Source organism: Bos indicus x Bos taurus, chromosome 13, assembly GCF_003369695.1.
Source record: "Bos indicus x Bos taurus breed Angus x Brahman F1 hybrid chromosome 13, Bos_hybrid_MaternalHap_v2.0, whole genome shotgun sequence".
Taxonomy (NCBI): Eukaryota; Metazoa; Chordata; class Mammalia; order Artiodactyla; family Bovidae; genus Bos; species Bos indicus x Bos taurus.
In genome coordinates, this window is record NC_040088.1 from 24,602,282 (window position 1) to 24,621,570 (window position 19,289).

The window sequence follows — 19,289 nt, forward strand, 5'->3', positions numbered from 1 at the left end:
ATTACTTTTAAAAATTATGCTTCTTTGGGCATCTGTAGAAAGATGACTGGATGAAATACTAAAGAGAGATTACAGAGATAAATCCCTCAGGGTGTCATTCAACAAGCACAGCTGAGTATCTTCCCTGTGTCAGGCACAGAGGAACCGGGACCACTGGCTGAGCTCAGCGCCTGCTCCCCGGGGAAGAGAAAGGAAGGCATGTCAAGACAAGGAAAAAGCAGGGGTCAAGACTTAGGGGCAGTGTGGAAAGAGGTCCAGACCAGATCTGAAGGACACAGGAAAATGAGCCAGGCTGGATTTAGGGAGGGAGGGCAGAAAGCACGGAGAGAAAAGAGGACAAAGCATTCCAGGCTGTTAAGGGAAGAGCAAGTGCAAAGGCCCTTGGGGCAAGAAGGACTAATTCCAGGGTCAGAAGGATCACAGAGTCCCGAGCAGGACAAAGGGCAATGGAGTTGCAGTTCGTTCATTTTAACTTCATATCTTCTGAATTACGTAAATATTTTATGGAAGCGTGTATCATTCTTACAATTTTTTAAAAGTTTAAAAATATACACACAAAAGTAAAACACTTTATAAAGCCCCAAGAAGTAAAGATATTATAGCATTTTCTCTACTCTTTTCCTCTCAAGAATTCGACAAGATGTTAAAATTCATTCACATTTGCTTCAAGGAAAAAAACCCTTTGTTTAAATATACCAAGCAAAGGATCCTCTCCTGTCTGGTTTGCTGAAAGGGCCTCCCCATCCTTCCCCACCTCTTGGTGCATTAGACACAGAAACGATCATTGCACCTAATTTAAATGATGCTCTTTCTAACCATCGTGAAGCCGCTGGTCCTCAAACACATTTCTCAGTGACAGGCTAAGCTTGGAGGAAAGACCCCCAAGAAAGGTTTGGGGAAAAGCTCTTCACTGTTCCAAGTGTGTGCAGTTGGAATGCAGTTTGGGGAGCTCCCTGACCCTGGCCCTCATCCCTGTGCTGAGCGCAGTGGACCAGCAGGAGGAAAGAACTTGGTATTGGGACTGCCCTGCAAAGTGGCACCTGAGTTTCCTCTGCAATCTGTCGCTAGGGTAGAATCTGTTTTTTTGGTTTCCTCTCAGCCTAGGGCTGGGCCAATTCACTTTAATGTAAAGGAGGTGCATGCGGGTTACCTGAGTGGAAGTAGATAACTGAGGGCAGGGATGTGCTGCCTGGGAGGAGGGCTCAGGCCGCCCCTTCTGGTCCATGCAGGGAGAGTCCCAGAGAGGCCTGTCTGCACCTTGCAGTTTCTGCCTGTAGGAAGGCCAGCTTTATTATGGGTTTGTTCCCTTCACTGTTTAGATCCCCTGCCCCTGCCCCCACCCAGCTCAGGACCTTTCATTTCATGTCAGGTCTAGAGGGGCCATTCATTGGCTTCTGGCTGAGTGTTAGCGCTATGTGATACAGAAGGGTTTCTGCCCTCCTGAGGGACAGAGACCAGTGGTCAGATGGTCCCAGTCCTGGGAGAGAGGCACCCCACTCAGCCTCTCCGTTCAAAGACCTTTTATTTGTTTGTTTCTCATGGAGAACCCAGCTGCTGCAAAGCCTTCATCTGAAAGGTGAGAAACCTGAGGCCGGAAGGGCAATTCTACCCATCAAAGAAACCCCTGCAAAATTATGACCCATTTCCAGCCAGACCCTCAGTGGTGCCTCATAACCTAATGGTAAGAGCTCCACTTTGGAGTCGAGATTTACCTTTCATCGTGCTGATCACAATGCAGTCTTGTACAACCCACTCAGGCTCTCCAAGCCTTAGTTTCTTCATCTGTGAAATAGGGAGAATAATTTTTACTGCATAGGGTTGTTGATTCAAATGCACAGCTCGCCCTCAATTATTTTAGTGTTCACCTATTTCTCCTCAATTTCCCCCTTCCCTTAGACTGTGAGTCCCCTAAGGGCAAGGACTCTGTCTGCCTTGCTCACAGACGTGTCCTCAGTAACTACAATTGCCTAGGGCAGGCTACAATTGCCTAGTGTAGGGTAGGCAATGAGGAAGTTATTAGTGTTGATAATAATAAAGGCCCTCAGCACAGGGCTTGGCATAGACAGTCATCATTATCAACACAGGGAGTTTGTTATTTATGGTGGGAAGCAGGTTTTGTTTCAACAGTATCAAATGACCAGAAACTGAGGGAACAAAACAGTTCTCTGGAGAGAGCCTGCTGTCAGGTGGCTCTTCTGGGGCCAAGACCCCAGGACACCATCCTGCCCCCTACTCCCTAGGAAGGTCTCAGTGCCACCTTGCTCCAAGGCCTCTCCCTGTTTCCTCTCCCTCAAGGAAACTGTCCCCCAGGGGCAGCACTCCTTCCCTGAGGCTTCAGAATTTCTGTCTTTTGCTCTAGAAGAGAGTAGGAGTGAAGGCTCAGTTCAAATCTGCAAGGGGAGGATTGCTAGGTTAAAAATACTGGATGAACAATTAAATAAGAATTTTGGGTGAACAATGAAATCATTTTTTAGTAAGAGTGTCCCACAGATTGCATGGGACCAAGTTATCCTTAAAAAAAGTATTCACTGTTTATCTGCAATTCAATTTTAACTGAGGGTCCTGTGTTATAATTTGCAAAATCTGGCAGCCCAACAAAGTGATGGAGCTGGGATATTAACCCAGGCTTGCCTGGGCTTGTGGACTGCTTTCTCCTCTCTTGCAAAATCCCCACTGGTGTGGTTATGAGAGTTTAAAGGGAGCGGCTGAATGAAATAGGTTTTTAAGCCCTAGGCTACTACATAAATGCTAGCAAAGGCAGAAATTTCGTTTGCCTTTATCCTCATCTGCACCCAGTGCCTAGAACTGTGTCTGATACACAGTTGGATAGCCATAACTACTTGTTTTAGTGAAAAATCACTGATACGACTTTCCTAAATAGGAGATATTTGGGAGATATTCCCAAAAAAGGAGATATAAAACCATTTCAAGGTCTCAAATCTTGGTACCACACCCCAAATATATCCTGCTGGTCCCTGAGGCTTGTCAGAAGGTACCCAGGAAGGGGCCCAGGTGAGACTGCACCTGATAGAGCCCTGCGCACAGATGTCTCAGTCAGTGCAAGCGCTATGCACATCCGTTAGTCCAGCCCCACCTGGGGGTGAGGTGTGCGCATGCGCAGTCCGGCCCCCCCACTTCGGGAGAGGAGCTCTGTCCTTCCAGGCCCCACCCTGGAAGTGCATTGTGGGTACAGAGAAGGGTGATCTCAGGCCAGGTGGAGCTCCTGTTGTTGGACGCTTTTGTTGCAGCGGCTCCTTATGGCCTTTACGCCCAGGGGCCCTGAGGCCTCGTTTTTCGAGGTTTTGGACCGGCACAGGGCTTCTCTCCTGGCCGCCTTGAGGAGAGGCGGCGAGGAGCCCGCGGGCGGGGGGATGCGCTTGGCTTCCAGGTATACGGGCTCTTTCTGGGGCACAGACGGCTGGGAGTTAGGGAGCAAGAAGGTTCTGCCCAGCCAGGCTTGAGGTGCTCTGTGGAGAAATGCTGGGCCCCCTTCCCGTCTCCCCAGTCTGGAGAGCAAGGCTGCCTCAGAATGTTGAGGCCACAGAGGCCTGTTTGGCCCACCAGCCCTGAACCCCAAGAAAGGCCCTTGTTTAGTGCCCCCTATTTCTTCTGTTAATTTATTCTCAATTCAAAAAGCCAGGTGCCAGCCACACTTACACCCCACCCCCACAGTAACCCCTCCCACCCCGTGTCTTCTAGAATGTTCCAGGAGCATCCCCACAGCTGGGGTCACAGGTTTCCTGAGATCTGGACAGTTTGAGGAGTTTAAGGCACAGTTTGGCTTGGTGTTTATTTTTTTTAAGTTGTGGAAATTTAGAAGTTTTCAAGCATTTTTTTTTTACGAAAAGGTGGGGGGAAATCAGTGTTGTAAGTTCTTAATAAGTGTGTTTTATCAAAATGAATGAGGCAGTCAACACATTTTAAGTGGTTTATAGTAAGACAATGGGATTTATGGACCTGAAAGGGAAGAAAACACACATTTCTTTAAATCAGTTAAAGCAGTTAGAGTTTAGCTTAGAGTGTGGTGCTGATAAAATCAATTACAGAGGTTCTCCAGCTGCCCAACCTGGAGTTAACTGCAGGAAATATGTTTACATTATTCACCACTTTCACTTAAAATGCTCTGTTGTTCCGCTTACTTGATCTGCTTTTCTAGTTTATCAGCAAGGTTTTTCACTTAAACAAATTACTGTCATTTAAGCCCAAACCAACTACCAAAAAAAACCTTCAAACAAATTTACAAAATGTTTTAGTTTAAGGGAGTACTAGAAGAGGGTAAAAGAAGGGGGTGGCAGTCCCTGTTTAGGTTTCAGATGTAAATCTGATTGTTTTAAAGTTGGTCATAATATTACTGCAGCTTTTTTTCCAAACTAGAAAAATGAATAAGATACTTGAATCAGTTTTTGCTCCCCAAATTAGAAAATATTGAATGTTTTAAAAGTTATTTTCTGATACATGCATTTTCAATGAAAGCTGTGAAGTTTCTATGGAAATTAGAACACTACATTTTGTGCATTTTCTAGATTTAATGTGATTTTCCTTCCTAGGCAATATTTTTATGGTGTTTATAACAGAATAACATTTTTTGAAGCTGATGGCTTGTGAAATTAAGAGTCAGCTGACAGAAAACTGGGCTAAGTCTTAATAATTTTCTGTGGTGTAGTAGTTGCCAAGCCCTTTTATGGTGATGATTAAACTTTTTTCTTTTTGTATCACTAAAATTCAAAAGGGCTGATTTATGACATGACATCAATTAGGGTAACACACTACAGTAAGAACTGTTTTTTGGAAATATTTTCACATTGCATTTGGGGAAATAAATTCAAAGCCAGTATTACATCAGTTAAAAGATTTATCAGTAGTATTTCAAGGCAATGAGTGTGTATTTAAAGTAGGTTGATCTGAAGATCAATGTATTTATATCAATACATTGTATCAATACATTTATATTAATGTATTTATAAATTGGTCATTAAAAGGGAGATATTACTTAAGTTGGTAATTGTTTGAGAAGTAAAATTACAAGCAAATGAAATTTCTTTGAAATTCACCACTACCAATACAATTGTTGTAATGTATTACTCATATTAAAAGTTAATGTATTACTCATGTGGGAGAGAGTATTATTGACATGTATCATCTAGTCTTAAAAAACAACCAGTGAAACAAAAAATTAATATTCTGGAGAAATGTTACCTATTGTAAAGGTCTAATTTAAAATTAAGATTGAATCATTGTGTGTTTATTGTTTCAGTTCTGAGGTTCTTTCATCTATAGAAAAAATTATCCAAGACATAGTCACAAGCTTGGCAAGAAATGAAGCGCCTGCATTCACAATAGACAACAGATCAAGCTGGGAAAATATAAAGTGGGCGTTTTGCATTTTTAAATTTTTAAGTGCATTATCTAAGTCATTATTAGAATTTATGTGAGTTAGCGTTCTAGTTGGATTTAATTCTATTTGTTGCCTTTACCCTGCCAAAAAGGATTTAAGGAAGTTTATAAAATACATACCATACAGGCAGGTTATATAAACTAGAAGTAGGTGTTAAAGATAAGGCAAAGGGAAAACAATGCTAGGAACAAAAAAATGGAGCACCAAAAGAAGTTAGAATTCAAAATGCATATGATAAAGTCTTACAGTCCTGCTAAAAATAGGCGCCAGCCTTGGATCTAAGCTTTCTAGCACTCAAAGGGGAGAATATCACCATCAGAATTCTTATCTGTACTGCAGAGGCAAACCACTTGCTCAGGGGAGCTATAACCAGCCCTGATATTGAGACCAAAATAAATGTATCCTGAGCACAGAACACATTGCAATGGCTCATTCTCTTAGCAGATTTCCTGTGGAGTCATGTCCCCAAGAGGGGAAAATCAGCAAACAGCTTTATCAGAATCTTGGAATCTAGTTACATAGTTGGATTCTTTCAGGTCCTCAACCTGTAGACCCTTTTCACTAAACAATGAAAAACACTGCAAAATTAGTCCTCAGTAAGAGTTACAGGAAAAGAATGAAAGAAATCTTAAGGCTCTTAGTCATTCATTATTCTTTTATGATCAATATAATTAGTGAAACTGTAAACTTTTGAATCATATTTTGCAAGGTGGATTTCACCAAACCTAGAAGCAGCTGTTACCTGGCCTGTTTGCCTGGTGCCTTCTGCCATCTTTAGGGCAGGCTTGGCAGTTCAATTTAACAACCTAGTATAAACTTATTTCATTACTGTAACTTTCGGGGTAAATTAAATGAAATATTTCAAAACTTATTATTAAATTGAATAAAAGTATTAAATCAATAAGCAAAATGCTAATAAAATTGTGAAATAATTTATAATAGTCACGTACCCTGTCTTCCCAGGAAAGAAATACACACACATGCACACACACTATAATCAAAGGTGTTTAATTCATGTATTTTAAACACTCTTTTAGTGCCTCTGTATGTTGCCAAGATAATTACCTAATTACCACTTGGAATTCTCTAAGCTTATAAACGAGGTTATCCTAAAACTTCAGTGCTTACATTGGGAAGAAATGTGGATTTAAATGATGTTCAGAAGAGGAAATTAATCATATGTTGTTTGGTGTTCAGAAGTTAACTCTTTTTTTATTCTATTCCCTTGCTTTAAACAAAATGACAGGTTTGAAGATTCTGTGGGTCTTCACATGGTATCTCATTGTACCACAAGAAAAATCAAAAGTGATTCACCAAAATCAGTTAAAAATTTTGGTAAATTCATCTTTCTTAGCTTTTAGTGGTAAAATAAATAATTTTGATTACTCTCTGGGTTATAGTTGTTCTGAGCTAAATAATTTTTACTTGTTCATTAATAGGCCATCCTGTACTTGAAATAAATTTGTAGAATTCTGCATTGTCAATAACTGTGGAAGTAAAGTATTATTCCAAAATGAATGTTCAAGTATATGATTCAGTGGGAAAATATTCTTTCAATTTTGCTGTACATAGAACACTTAATTTTATCTAACTTGTAGACAGTTATCATTCTGTACTTAACACTTCTCTTTTGAAAAGATAATTTTTATAATGTTGTGCAAAGTAACTAGAGAGAGTTAATCCTTGATCACAGAATGTTTTGATTTTTGTAAGTGATAAGTAACTCACTTATTGCATCTTATTTTCCAGCACTAATTCTTAAAATATTTTCCATGATTTATAAATTAGTACAGAGCAATACTTATGCAACCAAAAGGTAAGTACATTGTTCTAATAAATTATTCTTTGAAATGCGTTGTGAGGTTAAGTGGGACTGACTTTCATTATATGTGTGGGATTGACTTTCATTATATGTTTTGAAAAGTTACATAAAACTAGTCTGTGGGTAATAAATTGTTTACATCCACTCAAAGCTTTTTTCAGTTCATATTCCAATATTTATCATATTCAGAGAAAATATGATTAATTAAAAAATATATTTTTAATATTTTCACAGAGACATTTATTACACTGACAGCCAACTCTTTGGTAACCAGACTGTTGTGGACAATATTATTAATGATATTTCCTGTATGCTAAAAGTGCCAAGGAGGAGTCTGCATATTGTAAGTAGCATTTAATAAAAGATACTTTAAAACAAAAAGTATGAAAATTATAGTAGAAGAATAAATGTAATCTGTGCCTTCTTTTCATATTTTTGATATTATATTTTTCTCACTATGAATTTGAATAATCTAGTCTCAGTGTATCCCCTTGGCTAAAGGAAGCAAAACTGATGAATTGTCAAATACTTTTCATTCCTAAACACTTACGTATTTTCTCCTTTATTTCTTAAATTTCAGTCTGATCCAAAACCCCTATATAATTTAGCAGGTGAACATGAGAAGGGACTTAGAAGCATAAAATGCACTGGGGAAAAAGGTTTCATATATGACTATTACTTTTTTCAGCTGTCTACATCAAAAGGTTTAATTGCTGGCGATTTAAAGTACCTGGAGGAAGACGGCACCAAGGTGAACTGCACGCGTGCAACAGTAAGCATCATAATGTGTTCATGTGCTTCCATGCCATATCAAACTCATTTGTGTTTGAAACGCACTTTATTGACTGGCTTTGTTATGTAGTTCAGAGCTTAAGACTTTAAAATAAAATGAAAGGATGAATAGGTATATGCTTTAGGGGTTGTATATTACCCAGTTTCCAAATATGCCAGTTGTCAGATGTCATATTGAAATAAACAAACATACACATTCCTTTTTTAAATGCACTGTTTTTTGTTTTCAGGTAGAGTGTGACTTGACCATTTTAGCATGGCTATTTATGTGATGTTCATAAAATTTTCTGGTTCTGAAATTTGTAAGTTTGAGACTAAAGTGTTTGCTAGGCTTTAGTACATAGAAAGTCACAGAACTAGCACAGAAGTTTGGAAATGGTTAACTCACCATTTTGGAAAGAGGAGAATGACACCTATGAGAAGGAAGTCTTTCCTTCATCAGTTTCTGCTTTTTAAGTCACATATCTATAAAGTTTCCAAGAAATTTTCACCTCCTGGGAAGTAGTTTGGGTCGTGTGTCTGTTTTCTTATTGAAAAGTAAATCTGTATCCTACTGTTTTCTTACTGAAGCATAGACTTCTGATGACAGTGTATTTTTAAAAATGAAAATTAAAAAAATATAGGGCTTCCCCAGTGGCTTAGTGGTAAAGAATCCACCTGCAATACAGGAGACTCAGAGACACGGGTTCAATCCCTGGCTTGGGAAGATCCCCTGGAGGAGGAAATGGCAACCTACTCCAATATTCTTGCCTGGGAAATCCCATGGACAGAGGAGCCTGGCGGGCTACAGTCCACAGGGGTTGCAACTGATGCAACTAAACAACAACAAAAAGTGTTCTTGATAAATTTTTAAATGTTATTGTGTTTGTTTGCTTAGTCGCTTAGTCATGTCTGACTCTTCGCGACCCCATGGACTGTAGCCCACCAGACTCTTCTGTCCATGGCGATTCTCCAGACAAGAATGCTGAAGTGGATTGCCATGCCCTCCTCCAAGAAATCTTCCCAACCCAGGGATCGAACCCAGGTCTCCCACATTGCAAGTGGATTCTTTACCATCTGAGCCACCAGAGAAGCCCAAATATTGTTATACTTGCTGTTTATTTAAAATAAAAACTGTCTCCTCTTGTTAACTTAGGCTGTTGCTGTGCCATCTAATATTCAAGGAATTCAGAGTATCCTTTGAGTGAGAAAGCTATTTAAATTTACAGAATGTTCATTCATTTTTACTTTAATAAATCAAGCCTTCATAATGTGTAACCAGTAAGCCATACCCTGTATTGGTCAAGATGAACACATCATGCTCCCTTTTCTAGGATATTTTTAGGAGCTCACTACCTAGTAAGAAAGATATGTAAATACGGTGTGTGAATAGGTGGCGCTAGTGGTAAAGAATCTGACTGCCAATGCAGGAGAGGCAAGAGAAGCAGGTTCGATCCCTGGCTTGGGAAGATGCCCTGGAAGAGAATAGGTATCTGAAGTATGAAGGTAAAAACAAAAATTCTGTATCTGTAGCTACTTTTGAATTGATCGATATGGCATTGTTACTTATAATTAGTGGTTCAGTTGAAACACACATGCCTTAAATTTATCAGCCTTAACTTCACAGATTTAATTACAGATGCGAAATTTCTACTAATTGTAGAAAAAGATGCAACATTTCAGCGCCTCCTGGATGACAACTTTTGCAACAAAATGTCTCCATGCATCATGGTTACGGTATATTATCTGCTTTTACCTCAATTACCAGACTAATGTACTACTTTGGTGATCAGTAAGAGGGGTTTATGGCTTCCCAGATGGCTCAGTGGTAAAGAGTCTGCCTGCCAGTGCTGGAGACATGGGTTCTATCCCTGGGTCAGGAAGATCCCTTGGAGTAGGAAATGGCAACCTGTTCTAGTATTCTTGCCTGAGAAATCCCAAGGACAGAGGAGCCTGGCGGGCTACAGTCCAAAGAATTGCAGGGTCAGACACAACTGAAGCACATATACACACAAGAGTGGCTTATAACTTCATCTATGAGTTTGAACAGCATTCTCTTGTCACTGTGAAGCATCCTTTGGGATTATAGAACAAGAATTTCCAAGGTGTTTATTTAACCATCCTCAAATCTGACTGAAATCAAGGTGATGGTCCCGATTCTTAAACACCAGAGATTTTCTAATAAAAATGTAAGTTTACACAGGCTCTCAGTATCACCCTCAACACCATTCCCACAGGGGCTACTTGTCTTGACTATAATATGGTAACATGGGAACTTTGACAGGGTTGAATGAACAAGAGCCACTCCTTGTTCTTCCTCACACAGTTAGTATGCTGTTGAAAGAACAGCAAAGAACACAGAAGCGTATGTTGAGGTAATACACAGGGAACTACAGGCAATAATTAGCAAAGGGTAATGCAGGAGGTGTTCATAGAACTGGGGAGACCAGTGACATCCGCTGGCCTGGGGAAGAAGGAGGTGGCAGTACAGGAAGCCAGGGGTGTGGGTCAGTGAGATGATGAGAGAGCAACAGACACATCAGGTTCCCCCTCCTGTACCAGCCTTCCTCCACTCTTACAGATCTGCATAAAGACCTAGTTCTCTGAAGAAAAAAAAAAAAGCTCATCTACTTACAGTTCTCTTGGCTTATTAATAGTAAGTATGATGTTTGTGAGGTATGTTTGTGGAAGCAGTAGGAGAGCTGACCTGCCAAGGGAGCAGGATGTTGGGCAGCTGTTGGCATCTTGGAAGGCCTGGCCACCCCCAGGAGGCATCCTGATTTAGTGCAAAAATATCAAGTGTTAACAAAAGTGAGGAGGATTGGTGAGAAAGGAAATGACAAGGATTCGTGTGGTAGCATCATTAGTTAGATGGATAGGGAGATAACTGGATTCAGGAAGCCTGTCTGGAGGCTCTCAGGTGGCAGGTTGCCAGGGAAATGGTTAAAGAGAAAGGACTTAAGCAAAGGACATTTCCAAGGCAAGTTTAAAAGGACATGATGACCATGGGGTGAGAGGAATGAGTCAAAATGACTCTAGTGTGTGGAGCTTTACCACGATGTCCCCGTGGATGCTATAGAACAAGTGGCAGGGAGGCTTGGTTCTTCATAGAAAAAAGATGTTGAATGTAGTCTTAGAAATAAAAATTTGAGATGCTAACAGGAGATCCTAGTGGCATGTGCCCAGTTTGAAGAGAGGGGAGAACAGTTGTGACAGAAAATGTACACTGAGACCTCACCAGTAACAAAGGCCATACCTGAACCCCTGAAGTGATCGCTCAATGGCGTTGTCCTGTGGTTCACTTTTGGTGGAGTCCTCCTGCTCTTCCACACCTTCCTGGTGAGAGTGCATGCTTGCTGGACCGATCAGAAGACAAGCTGTTACAGACAAACCAGCAGTGGCCCAGGCCTCCGTTTCAGCCCTTGGAGTTTGAATCACAGCTGGTACTAGTGCACTGGAGATGCACATAAAGCTCAGCTCTTGGTCACATTTCTCTTTTTACCTTGTCTTTCCTCTTGAATGCTGCCTTCTAGTCTTTGTCTACCTACATGTTGGTGCTGTCATGGCAGCCGTTGATAATTGCTGTTGTTACTATGGTGAAACACCCACTAGTAGCTGGCCTGTAGTAGCTGCCCCTGCAGAGGGGAGCTTAGAGTCGAGGGCTGGGCTAGGAAGGAATATTTGGTACTGTCTGACTCCTCTACCACGTATATGGGTTATCTCTCCCAAAGGAAACAATTAAAATACACTACCATTCACTATGTATTCGTGATACACCAGGAACTCTGCTAGGCACTTTACGTAATAAGGGTTCACATTTACTGCTGTTTTCTACTTTGTTCAGTCACTCAGTTGTGTCTAACTCTTTCGGATCCCATGAACTGCAGCACACCAGCTCCCTCTCCTTCACCATCTCTTGGAGCTTATTCAAACTCATGTCCGTTGAGTCAGTGAAGCCATCCAACCATCTTATCCTCTGTTGCCCCCTTCTCTTCATGCCCTCATATCAACTTGTAAAGTCTCTCCAGCCTTATGAGATAGGTATTATTATCATCCCCATTTTAACAATAGAACACTGGGACTCAGGAAGGTATTTTACCACAATCTCAAGGCTGGTCAAAACTAGGACTTGGAGAGGGACTCCCCTGGTGGTCCAGTGGTTAAGAATCTGCAATGCAGGGGATGTGGGTTCAATCCCAGGTCGTGGAACTAAGATCCCACACTCCACAGGGCAACAAAGCCTAAGTGCCACAACAAAAGATCCTGTGTGCTGCAACTAAGACCAGACATAGCCAAATAAGTAAATTAAATAAATACATATTAAAAAAAAAAAAAAAAAAAAACTTGAGCCACCAGGGAAGCCATAGTACTGGGATTAAGATAGTTCAACTCCACATTGCTACAGTGCCATAACTCTGTGTGGTAGGCATATTTAGCCCAGTTTTATAAATAAAGCCACAGCCTAAAGAGACTAGGAAACCCACTAGTGATTGGTGGAGAGGGAATTCAGACGCAGGGCTATCCCATCAAAAGCCCGTTCTCACCTCTACTTGCTTCCTCCCTGTTCCACATTTCATTTGGTTTCCTGTTCTCTCTTTTAACAGTATTGTAATGCTCTTCAAATTATTTTTCTACATAATTATTGTTTTAATCATGTCATAATACTATTCTACTGTTTGGTTTTATTAAATCCTGAGTTTAAACCAGATACTTTTAAATGCTTTATAATTATTAAATAACTTAGTTCCTGTAATAATAGCAGAAGGTGTTATTACAAAGCCCCAGACCTCAGAGAGTTTTCATGACTGTTAAGATCCATGCTGCTAAGAAGTGGCAGAGCCAGGCGCCTCTGCAGGCAGTCGGCTCTGAAGCCGATGCATGTCACCACTGTGCGATGCTGCCTATTGTTAGATCTTTTGGATATTTACTGTGGTTTCTGTCCTTTTAAGTAACACTGCAGTGGACATCTTTATGTATGTCACATTTTTTATTATTTTTGTTTCTGCTAAAATATTTTCCTAGGCCTGGGATAATTAAGTCAAAGTTATGAAGATATTTATGTCAATAATAAAATAAGGATACAGTGTCATCAGTTTCATTCTACTGAAATTAAAATGCATGATTTCAATCCTTGCTTTTAGGGAAAGGGGGTACCTGATGTGAACACAAGACTTCTAATCAAGAAGTTGTGGGATACATTTCACATTCCTGTTTTCACTCTGGTAGATGCTGATCCACATGGTAATTTATTGTTAGACTATTTGAAATAGTCATAATCAAATCATATTTATAGCTTGTGTTTTTCTGCTCATAGAACACTTTCATAAAATACTTTAAAAGAATATGATTATTAGATTTAAATGAATGACTAATCATTTGGGATATTTATTGTTTTTTACTGTATTAAACTGAACCATAAATTTTCCACTGGTATTGTTCACAAAAATAAAAACTGCAGATGTTAGATATAATTATCTAACTATAATATGCAAGGAGACAAATTTCAAAGTTAACTTTCTTTTAACAGGCATAGAGATAATGTGTATCTATAAGTATGGATCTATGGTAAGTATAGAAAAATATTTTTCCTTTTCCACTATTGAGATAGTTTATATTATTCACTGGAGTGATTTCTGCATTTACTTATCAGCCCCTAGTAAGCTGAGGGCCCCCAAAAGGTACCAGGGAAGCTACTGTCCTAGTCTAGGGCCGCTCTGTTTCGGAGTCTGTGATTCCAGCTTCCAGCATAACCAGTGTGACTCCAGATGACAGAGTGGGATTACCTTCGGGCAAGAGGCCTTAATTATCCTCCACTCTCCTGGCCTGCTGAAGTAATGGCAAGCCCTCCGCATAGCAACACTGATTACCAATTATACCCTGAAAAGCATATATAGTCTTGAATTCTGACTTTTCCAATTCCAACCATCAGGAGAAATAAAAAGACCACCAAACTTTACCACTAGGGACGGCAACTGCTACACATCAGTGGTTCTCAAAACGTGGTCCTGGGAAGCTGTTAGAAATGCAATTCTCAGTCCCCATGCAGACCTCCTGAGTCTGGAATTCTAAGGGTGGGCCCTCCAAGTGATCCTGACTCATGGTGAAGTTTGGGAATCACTGGTATACACTTTGTGTGTCCCTGGAAGAGTCGGACACGACTGAGCGACTTCACTTTTCACTTTTATGCATTGGAGAAGGAAATGGCAACCCACTCCAGTGTTCTTGCCTGGAGAACCCCAGGGACGGCGGAGCCTGGTGGGCAGTGACTTAGCAGTAGCAGATGTATATGTTTATAGCAGAAGAAAAGGATGGTGGAGCAAGGGATTAAGGTGTGGAATCACAAACGACAATAAATTTGGGTCAGAGAGGGTCATTTGTACTTTCACGTTATAGAAAATCAACACAGAAATAGTATAGAGCAGTTTTAAAACCTCCACTGAAAGTCCAGTTTAACTAAGCTCTTGGTGATTTTCTTACTTCTGTGGCCTCTGGGAGTGTGAAGTCTTCAGTAAGAGTCCTTAATAAGTTGAAAAAAAATTGCTGCAAAAACAAGTATGCTAGTTCTCTGCAAAAGGTTTAGTTAATATACTTCTGCTCTTTATTTTAGGCTATGTCTTTCGAAGCCCATAATCTCACAGTTCCAGCTATTAGATGGCTTGGTCTCCTCCCTTCTGATATCAAAAGGTTAGACAGTTAGCAGAATGAGGGTATTTAAAACGATGACTCACTGTAACATGTAGCACTCAGCCTGAAGAGTCACTACCAGGAGAAGTGCTTACTGTTTTTTACTTATGTTGTTCATGATAACTCAGAATTATATCATTATAAATTTATCGATGTTTCTGTTTCAACTACTAAAACACTTAAATATATTTGGTTAATTGAGCCTTTAGAAGACATTTTTTTGTTTTACCCTTATGGTTAAAGTCTTTAATAATTTCTTTATACTTAGAAAGTATTAAGACATTGAATCTAAATAGTAATCATTGACAACACCATTTGCCATCTGAATTGATTTTATCATAGGTTCTTAATTTCATTTAAAAATCTCATTTTAAGATTACTTAAAGTTGGGGGATCCACATTTTGTCAGTTTTAAGATATATGTGTTCGTTATAGAAAAAATATTAAGTAACAATATAAAAGTCACCTATAGATAAACAGTTCTGCCCTTGTAGATTATTTGCTGTGCGTTGCCATAATTTCTTCCAAAAGAATTTGGAAGAGCTTGATTTTGAAATCTTTTCTCCCACAACACAATGTAATTGCACTTCCTTATCAATAAATACATCCCTATGATCTTATTTGAATGTCTTTTTCCACTTGGTTTCAATTCTGAGTGTGTCTATTTGGTCAGTCCCTTGTAATTGGACATTTGGATGGGTTCCAAATCTCTGTTTTGAAAGATAGTCCTCTGACTGACCCTCTTGTGACTGAATCTTTGCCTGTATCCTTAATTAGTCCCATAGGCTGAATTCCCGGAATTGCTGGGTCAAAGGGTATGCACATTTTTAAGGCTTCAGCTGCCCTCTGGATAGGTTAATTATTTTGTCTTCCCTGGAGAGTAAGAGCCCACCTGCCCCTCAGCATAAGACATTATCACTTTATTCATCTCTGCTAATGTGATATTTTAAGATATTTTATTGTTTTAATTGGCTAGTGAGAGGTGAGAGTGAAATTAAACATATTTGGATTTCTTCAAGCAGTGAGCAAACCTTGGTTAAAGGCGCTTATTTTCTAAAAATGGAATGATCGCTGCTTCTTACAAAATGAGGGCACAAGAGAAAACATTCAGGTTTTGACTTTTGAATGTTTATGCTGTAGTGAATCAAAGTTTTGTTTAGTGTATACATCATGGTCAAAATCCGTCGGGGGTGATCTATTTGTATGAAGATCATTTCTAATGCAAGTTTAGGACAGAGAATCTGATTAAGGCGGAAAACGAAGAAACTCTAGGTGTATCTCATAAATTCCACCAGTGCACTCAAAATAAATGTACTCTAAATAAATGTACAATCAAAGAAAAAACAGCATGATAGCCACACAAACATGGCTTCAAGGGAAATCCTCTAGGTCTCTCTTTCAATCAAATTGTCACCCTATCCAGGAGCTGCCAGTGGCAAATAGTCATTATTGTGGGGACATTGAGAAAGACTGTTTGAAACTAGAGCTCTGCTGGGAAATCCAGGATTTGTGACTTCAAAAAGCAATTCACAGCATAAATCCTGGACCTCTCACGTTGTATTTTTAAAACACATACCAAGATAAAATTACAATCCACTTTTTAAAAATTTGAAACAAGATAGATGTGTATACGTATGTCTGTGTGCACGCATGAGCGCATAAGTGAAAACTGATAGACTAACTTCCTTGGCCCAGAAAATTCCCCTTGAATTACAAAGAATTAAGGATTCAGTGGGACCTGAAATCCCACAGTGGATCTTGCTGCTGGCCACACACACGCTGGCACTCACCGCTCTAAGACTGCGGCGCTCTGGGGGCAGCCTTGGTGTTGAGACACATGGTGTTAGTGCTCCCGGCGTTTGTTTTATAACCCATGTCTATCTTCCTGTCATCGTCCTGTGAGCGTGGCATGAAAGAAAACAACTTGAAACAGACTTCCACTATGATCTTGAATACTTGCTAGTCAAAGACAAACCAGATTCCCTCAAACTCCACATTTAAAAGTGAACCTGTACTGATTTTTTCATCTGTTATTTCTGAGTCTTTTGAAATAGCACGATAAATAAAAATGAAATGTATGTGACCTTAAAGTTACAGGAGCACTTTGTTTTTACTGATTGTTTTTTCACCTATTTTTTTCCCCCCAGATTAAATATACCCAAAGGTACTTTAATTCCACTGACAAAACGGGACCAGATGAAACTTGACAGCATCCTAAAGAGACCTTATATTACTTGCCAGCCATTTTGGAGAAAAGAAGTATGTTTCTTTTTAAAATGCAAATGTCATGTTTTATTGCTTTCTACTTTTAGCAGTGGCTGCTGCTGCTGCTAAGTTGCTTTAGTCGTGTCCAACTCTATTCGACCCCATAGATGGCAGCCCACCAGGCGTCCCCGTCCCTGGGATTCTCCAGGCAAGAACACTGGAGTGGCTATTTGCATCATATTTTGAAGCTATTCTTCTTGAATTTTTATATAACTAGCAACTGCTATGTGCATTGTTTGGCAGTAAATTGTTGCTGAAACATTGAATTGTGAATGCTAATAGGTAAGATTAGCTGGGTGGAGTTGACCTAATTTATTCTCATCATAGTTAAATACCCATTGTCTACGGTTCTGTTGTAGTTTGTGAGGAAAAAAAGGAGAGAAGGAAATTATAAAGATGCCAGACCATTCCTAACTACTGAAGGAATCCATACTAATATTTTTAGCTGTAGCAGCTCTAGAATATTCTGGCTGACCTAAAGTTTATTGCCCGTGGTTTTGGAGCCTAAAACAAATCTAGATTTACCAGTTTGAGTTGACAGAACTGTAGCAAAGACTCTAGTATGACTGTAGTTTACTTTTATTGACAGATGGAAATAATGGCAGACTCTAAAATGAAGGCAGAAATTCAAGCTTTGACCTTCCTATCATCAGACTATCTTTCCAGAGTGTACTTACCTAACAAATTAAAATTTGGTGGGTGGATATAAAAATATGTCAGAATATATCTTCTGATCACAAAAGGCTTTTCATTAGTTTTGTTTTCAGCAGTAGATACTGTTATGCAAAGAACAAATGTTCTTCATTTTATAGAGGTAAAATATAATTTTTCGTAATTGTATTTTTTTGTCAAAAAATGCTATACTCTAATTTTCTTAAGAAGGCTTTATCATTCTCTTAAGAGATTAATTTCTATCCTATGTTCTAAATTAAATCATAGAAGAATGTATGTTATTTTGACTTTTAAATTTTGTTTAAAAAAATGTCTAACACCTGTCATCAAAGTCTGCAGAAATGCTTTATTTACTTTCTACAGTACAAGTAATGTTAAGGCATGAAGTATCCTATAGTAACAAAAGTGAAGAAGTGAAGTGAAAGTCATTCAGTCGTGTCTGAGTCTGCAACCCCATGGACTATGCAGAATACTGGAGTGGGTAGCCATTCCCTTCTTCACGGGATCTTCCCAACCCAGGGATCGGCCCCAGGTCTCTCGCATGGCAGGAGGTTTCCTTACCATCTGAGCCACCAGGGAAGCCCCAGTAACAAAAGTAATAGTAACCTAAATTTGAAAGGTTGCAAATTAATGAAAGTATCAAGCAATTTCTTCTTGGTTACATTTTCCTTTGCCTTCATAGTGTAGGGGTCATGCCTCAGTCATTCACTGTGAAAGTAGTGGTAATGTTCATTATGAATAAATACTGGGTTGATGTAGTCCTCAGTGCTTTGATTTGATTTTGAGCATACTTCTCATTAATAATATACTTATTTGAAATATTTCCCCAGGGTTTTATCAGTTCTCACCCAAATTCAAGTCACTTGAATTCTTCTCTAGCCTAGGTTTATAAACAAAGAACTTGTTCAGCTTTAAGATTTACAGAAGCCTCAAATTTAATAAGGCCTATCCATGAGAAACGCTGGACTGGAAGAAACACAAGCTAGAATCAAGATTGCTGGGAGAAATATCAATAACCTCAGATATGCAGATGACACCACCCTTATGGCAGAAAGTGAAGAGGAACTAAAAAGCCTCTTGATGAAAGTGAAAGTGGAGAGTGAAAAAGTTGGCTTAAAGCTCAACATTCAGAACACAAAGATCATGGCATCTGGTCCCATCACTTCATGGGAAATAGATGGGGAAACAGTGGAAACAGTGTCAGACTTTATTTTTGGGGGCTCCAAAATCACTGCAGATGGTGACTGCAGCCATGAAGTTAAAAGATGCTTACTCCTTGGAAGGAAAGTTATGACCAACCTAGTTAGCATATTCAAAAGCAGAGACATTACTTTGCCAACAAAGGTCTGTCTAGTCAAGGCTATGGTTTTTCCAGTGGTCATGTATGGATGTGAGAATTGGACTGTGAAGAAGGCTGGGTGCCAAAGAATTGATGCTTTTGAACTGTGGTGTTGGAGAAGACTCTTGAGAGTCCCTTGGACTGCAAGGAGATCCAACCAGTCCATTCTGAAGGAGATCAGCCCTGGGATTTCTTTGGAAGGAATGATGCTAAAGCTGAAACTCCAGTACTTTGGCCACCTCATGTGAAGAGTTGACTCATTGGAAAAGACTCTGATGCTGGGAGGGATTGGGGGCAGGAGGAGAAGGGGATGACAGAGGATGAGATGGCTGGATGGCATC

The 19,289-nt window shown here is 39.7% G+C and overlaps 1 protein-coding gene across 2 annotated transcripts; it reads left to right on the forward strand.

Moving 5' to 3' along the window:
* The first annotated feature begins 3,257 nt into the window (after positions 1–3,257).
* On the forward strand, positions 3,258–17,646 carry SPO11 (SPO11, initiator of meiotic double stranded breaks). 2 transcript variants are annotated; one of them, XM_027558176.1, is made up of 13 exons: positions 3,258–3,388; positions 5,255–5,368; positions 6,642–6,730; positions 7,145–7,211; positions 7,452–7,560; positions 7,906–7,989; positions 9,145–9,181; positions 9,616–9,725; positions 13,130–13,229; positions 13,516–13,553; positions 14,596–14,672; positions 16,820–16,931; positions 17,527–17,646. In XM_027558176.1, exons 1-13 carry the CDS (start codon positions 3,258–3,260, stop codon positions 17,644–17,646), a joined length of 1,188 nt encoding a protein of 395 aa, XP_027413977.1. The 2 variants fall into 2 exon arrangements, with proteins under 2 accessions (XP_027413977.1, XP_027413978.1); XM_027558177.1 differs by lacking the exon at positions 5,255–5,368.
* The last annotated feature ends 1,643 nt before the right edge of the window (positions 17,647–19,289 follow it).

Coding starts and splice junctions, on each gene's coding strand:
- SPO11 (XM_027558176.1), top strand. CDS start 3,258: ATGGCCTTTACGCCCAGGGGCCCTGAGGCCTCGTTTTTCGAGGTTTTG. Junction 6,731..7,144: donor AAAATCAGTTAAAAATTTTG/GTAAATTCATCT, acceptor CTTATTTTCCAG/CACTAATTCTTAAAATATTT. Junction 7,561..7,905: donor CAAGGAGGAGTCTGCATATT/GTAAGTAGCATT, acceptor TACTTTTTTCAG/CTGTCTACATCAAAAGGTTT.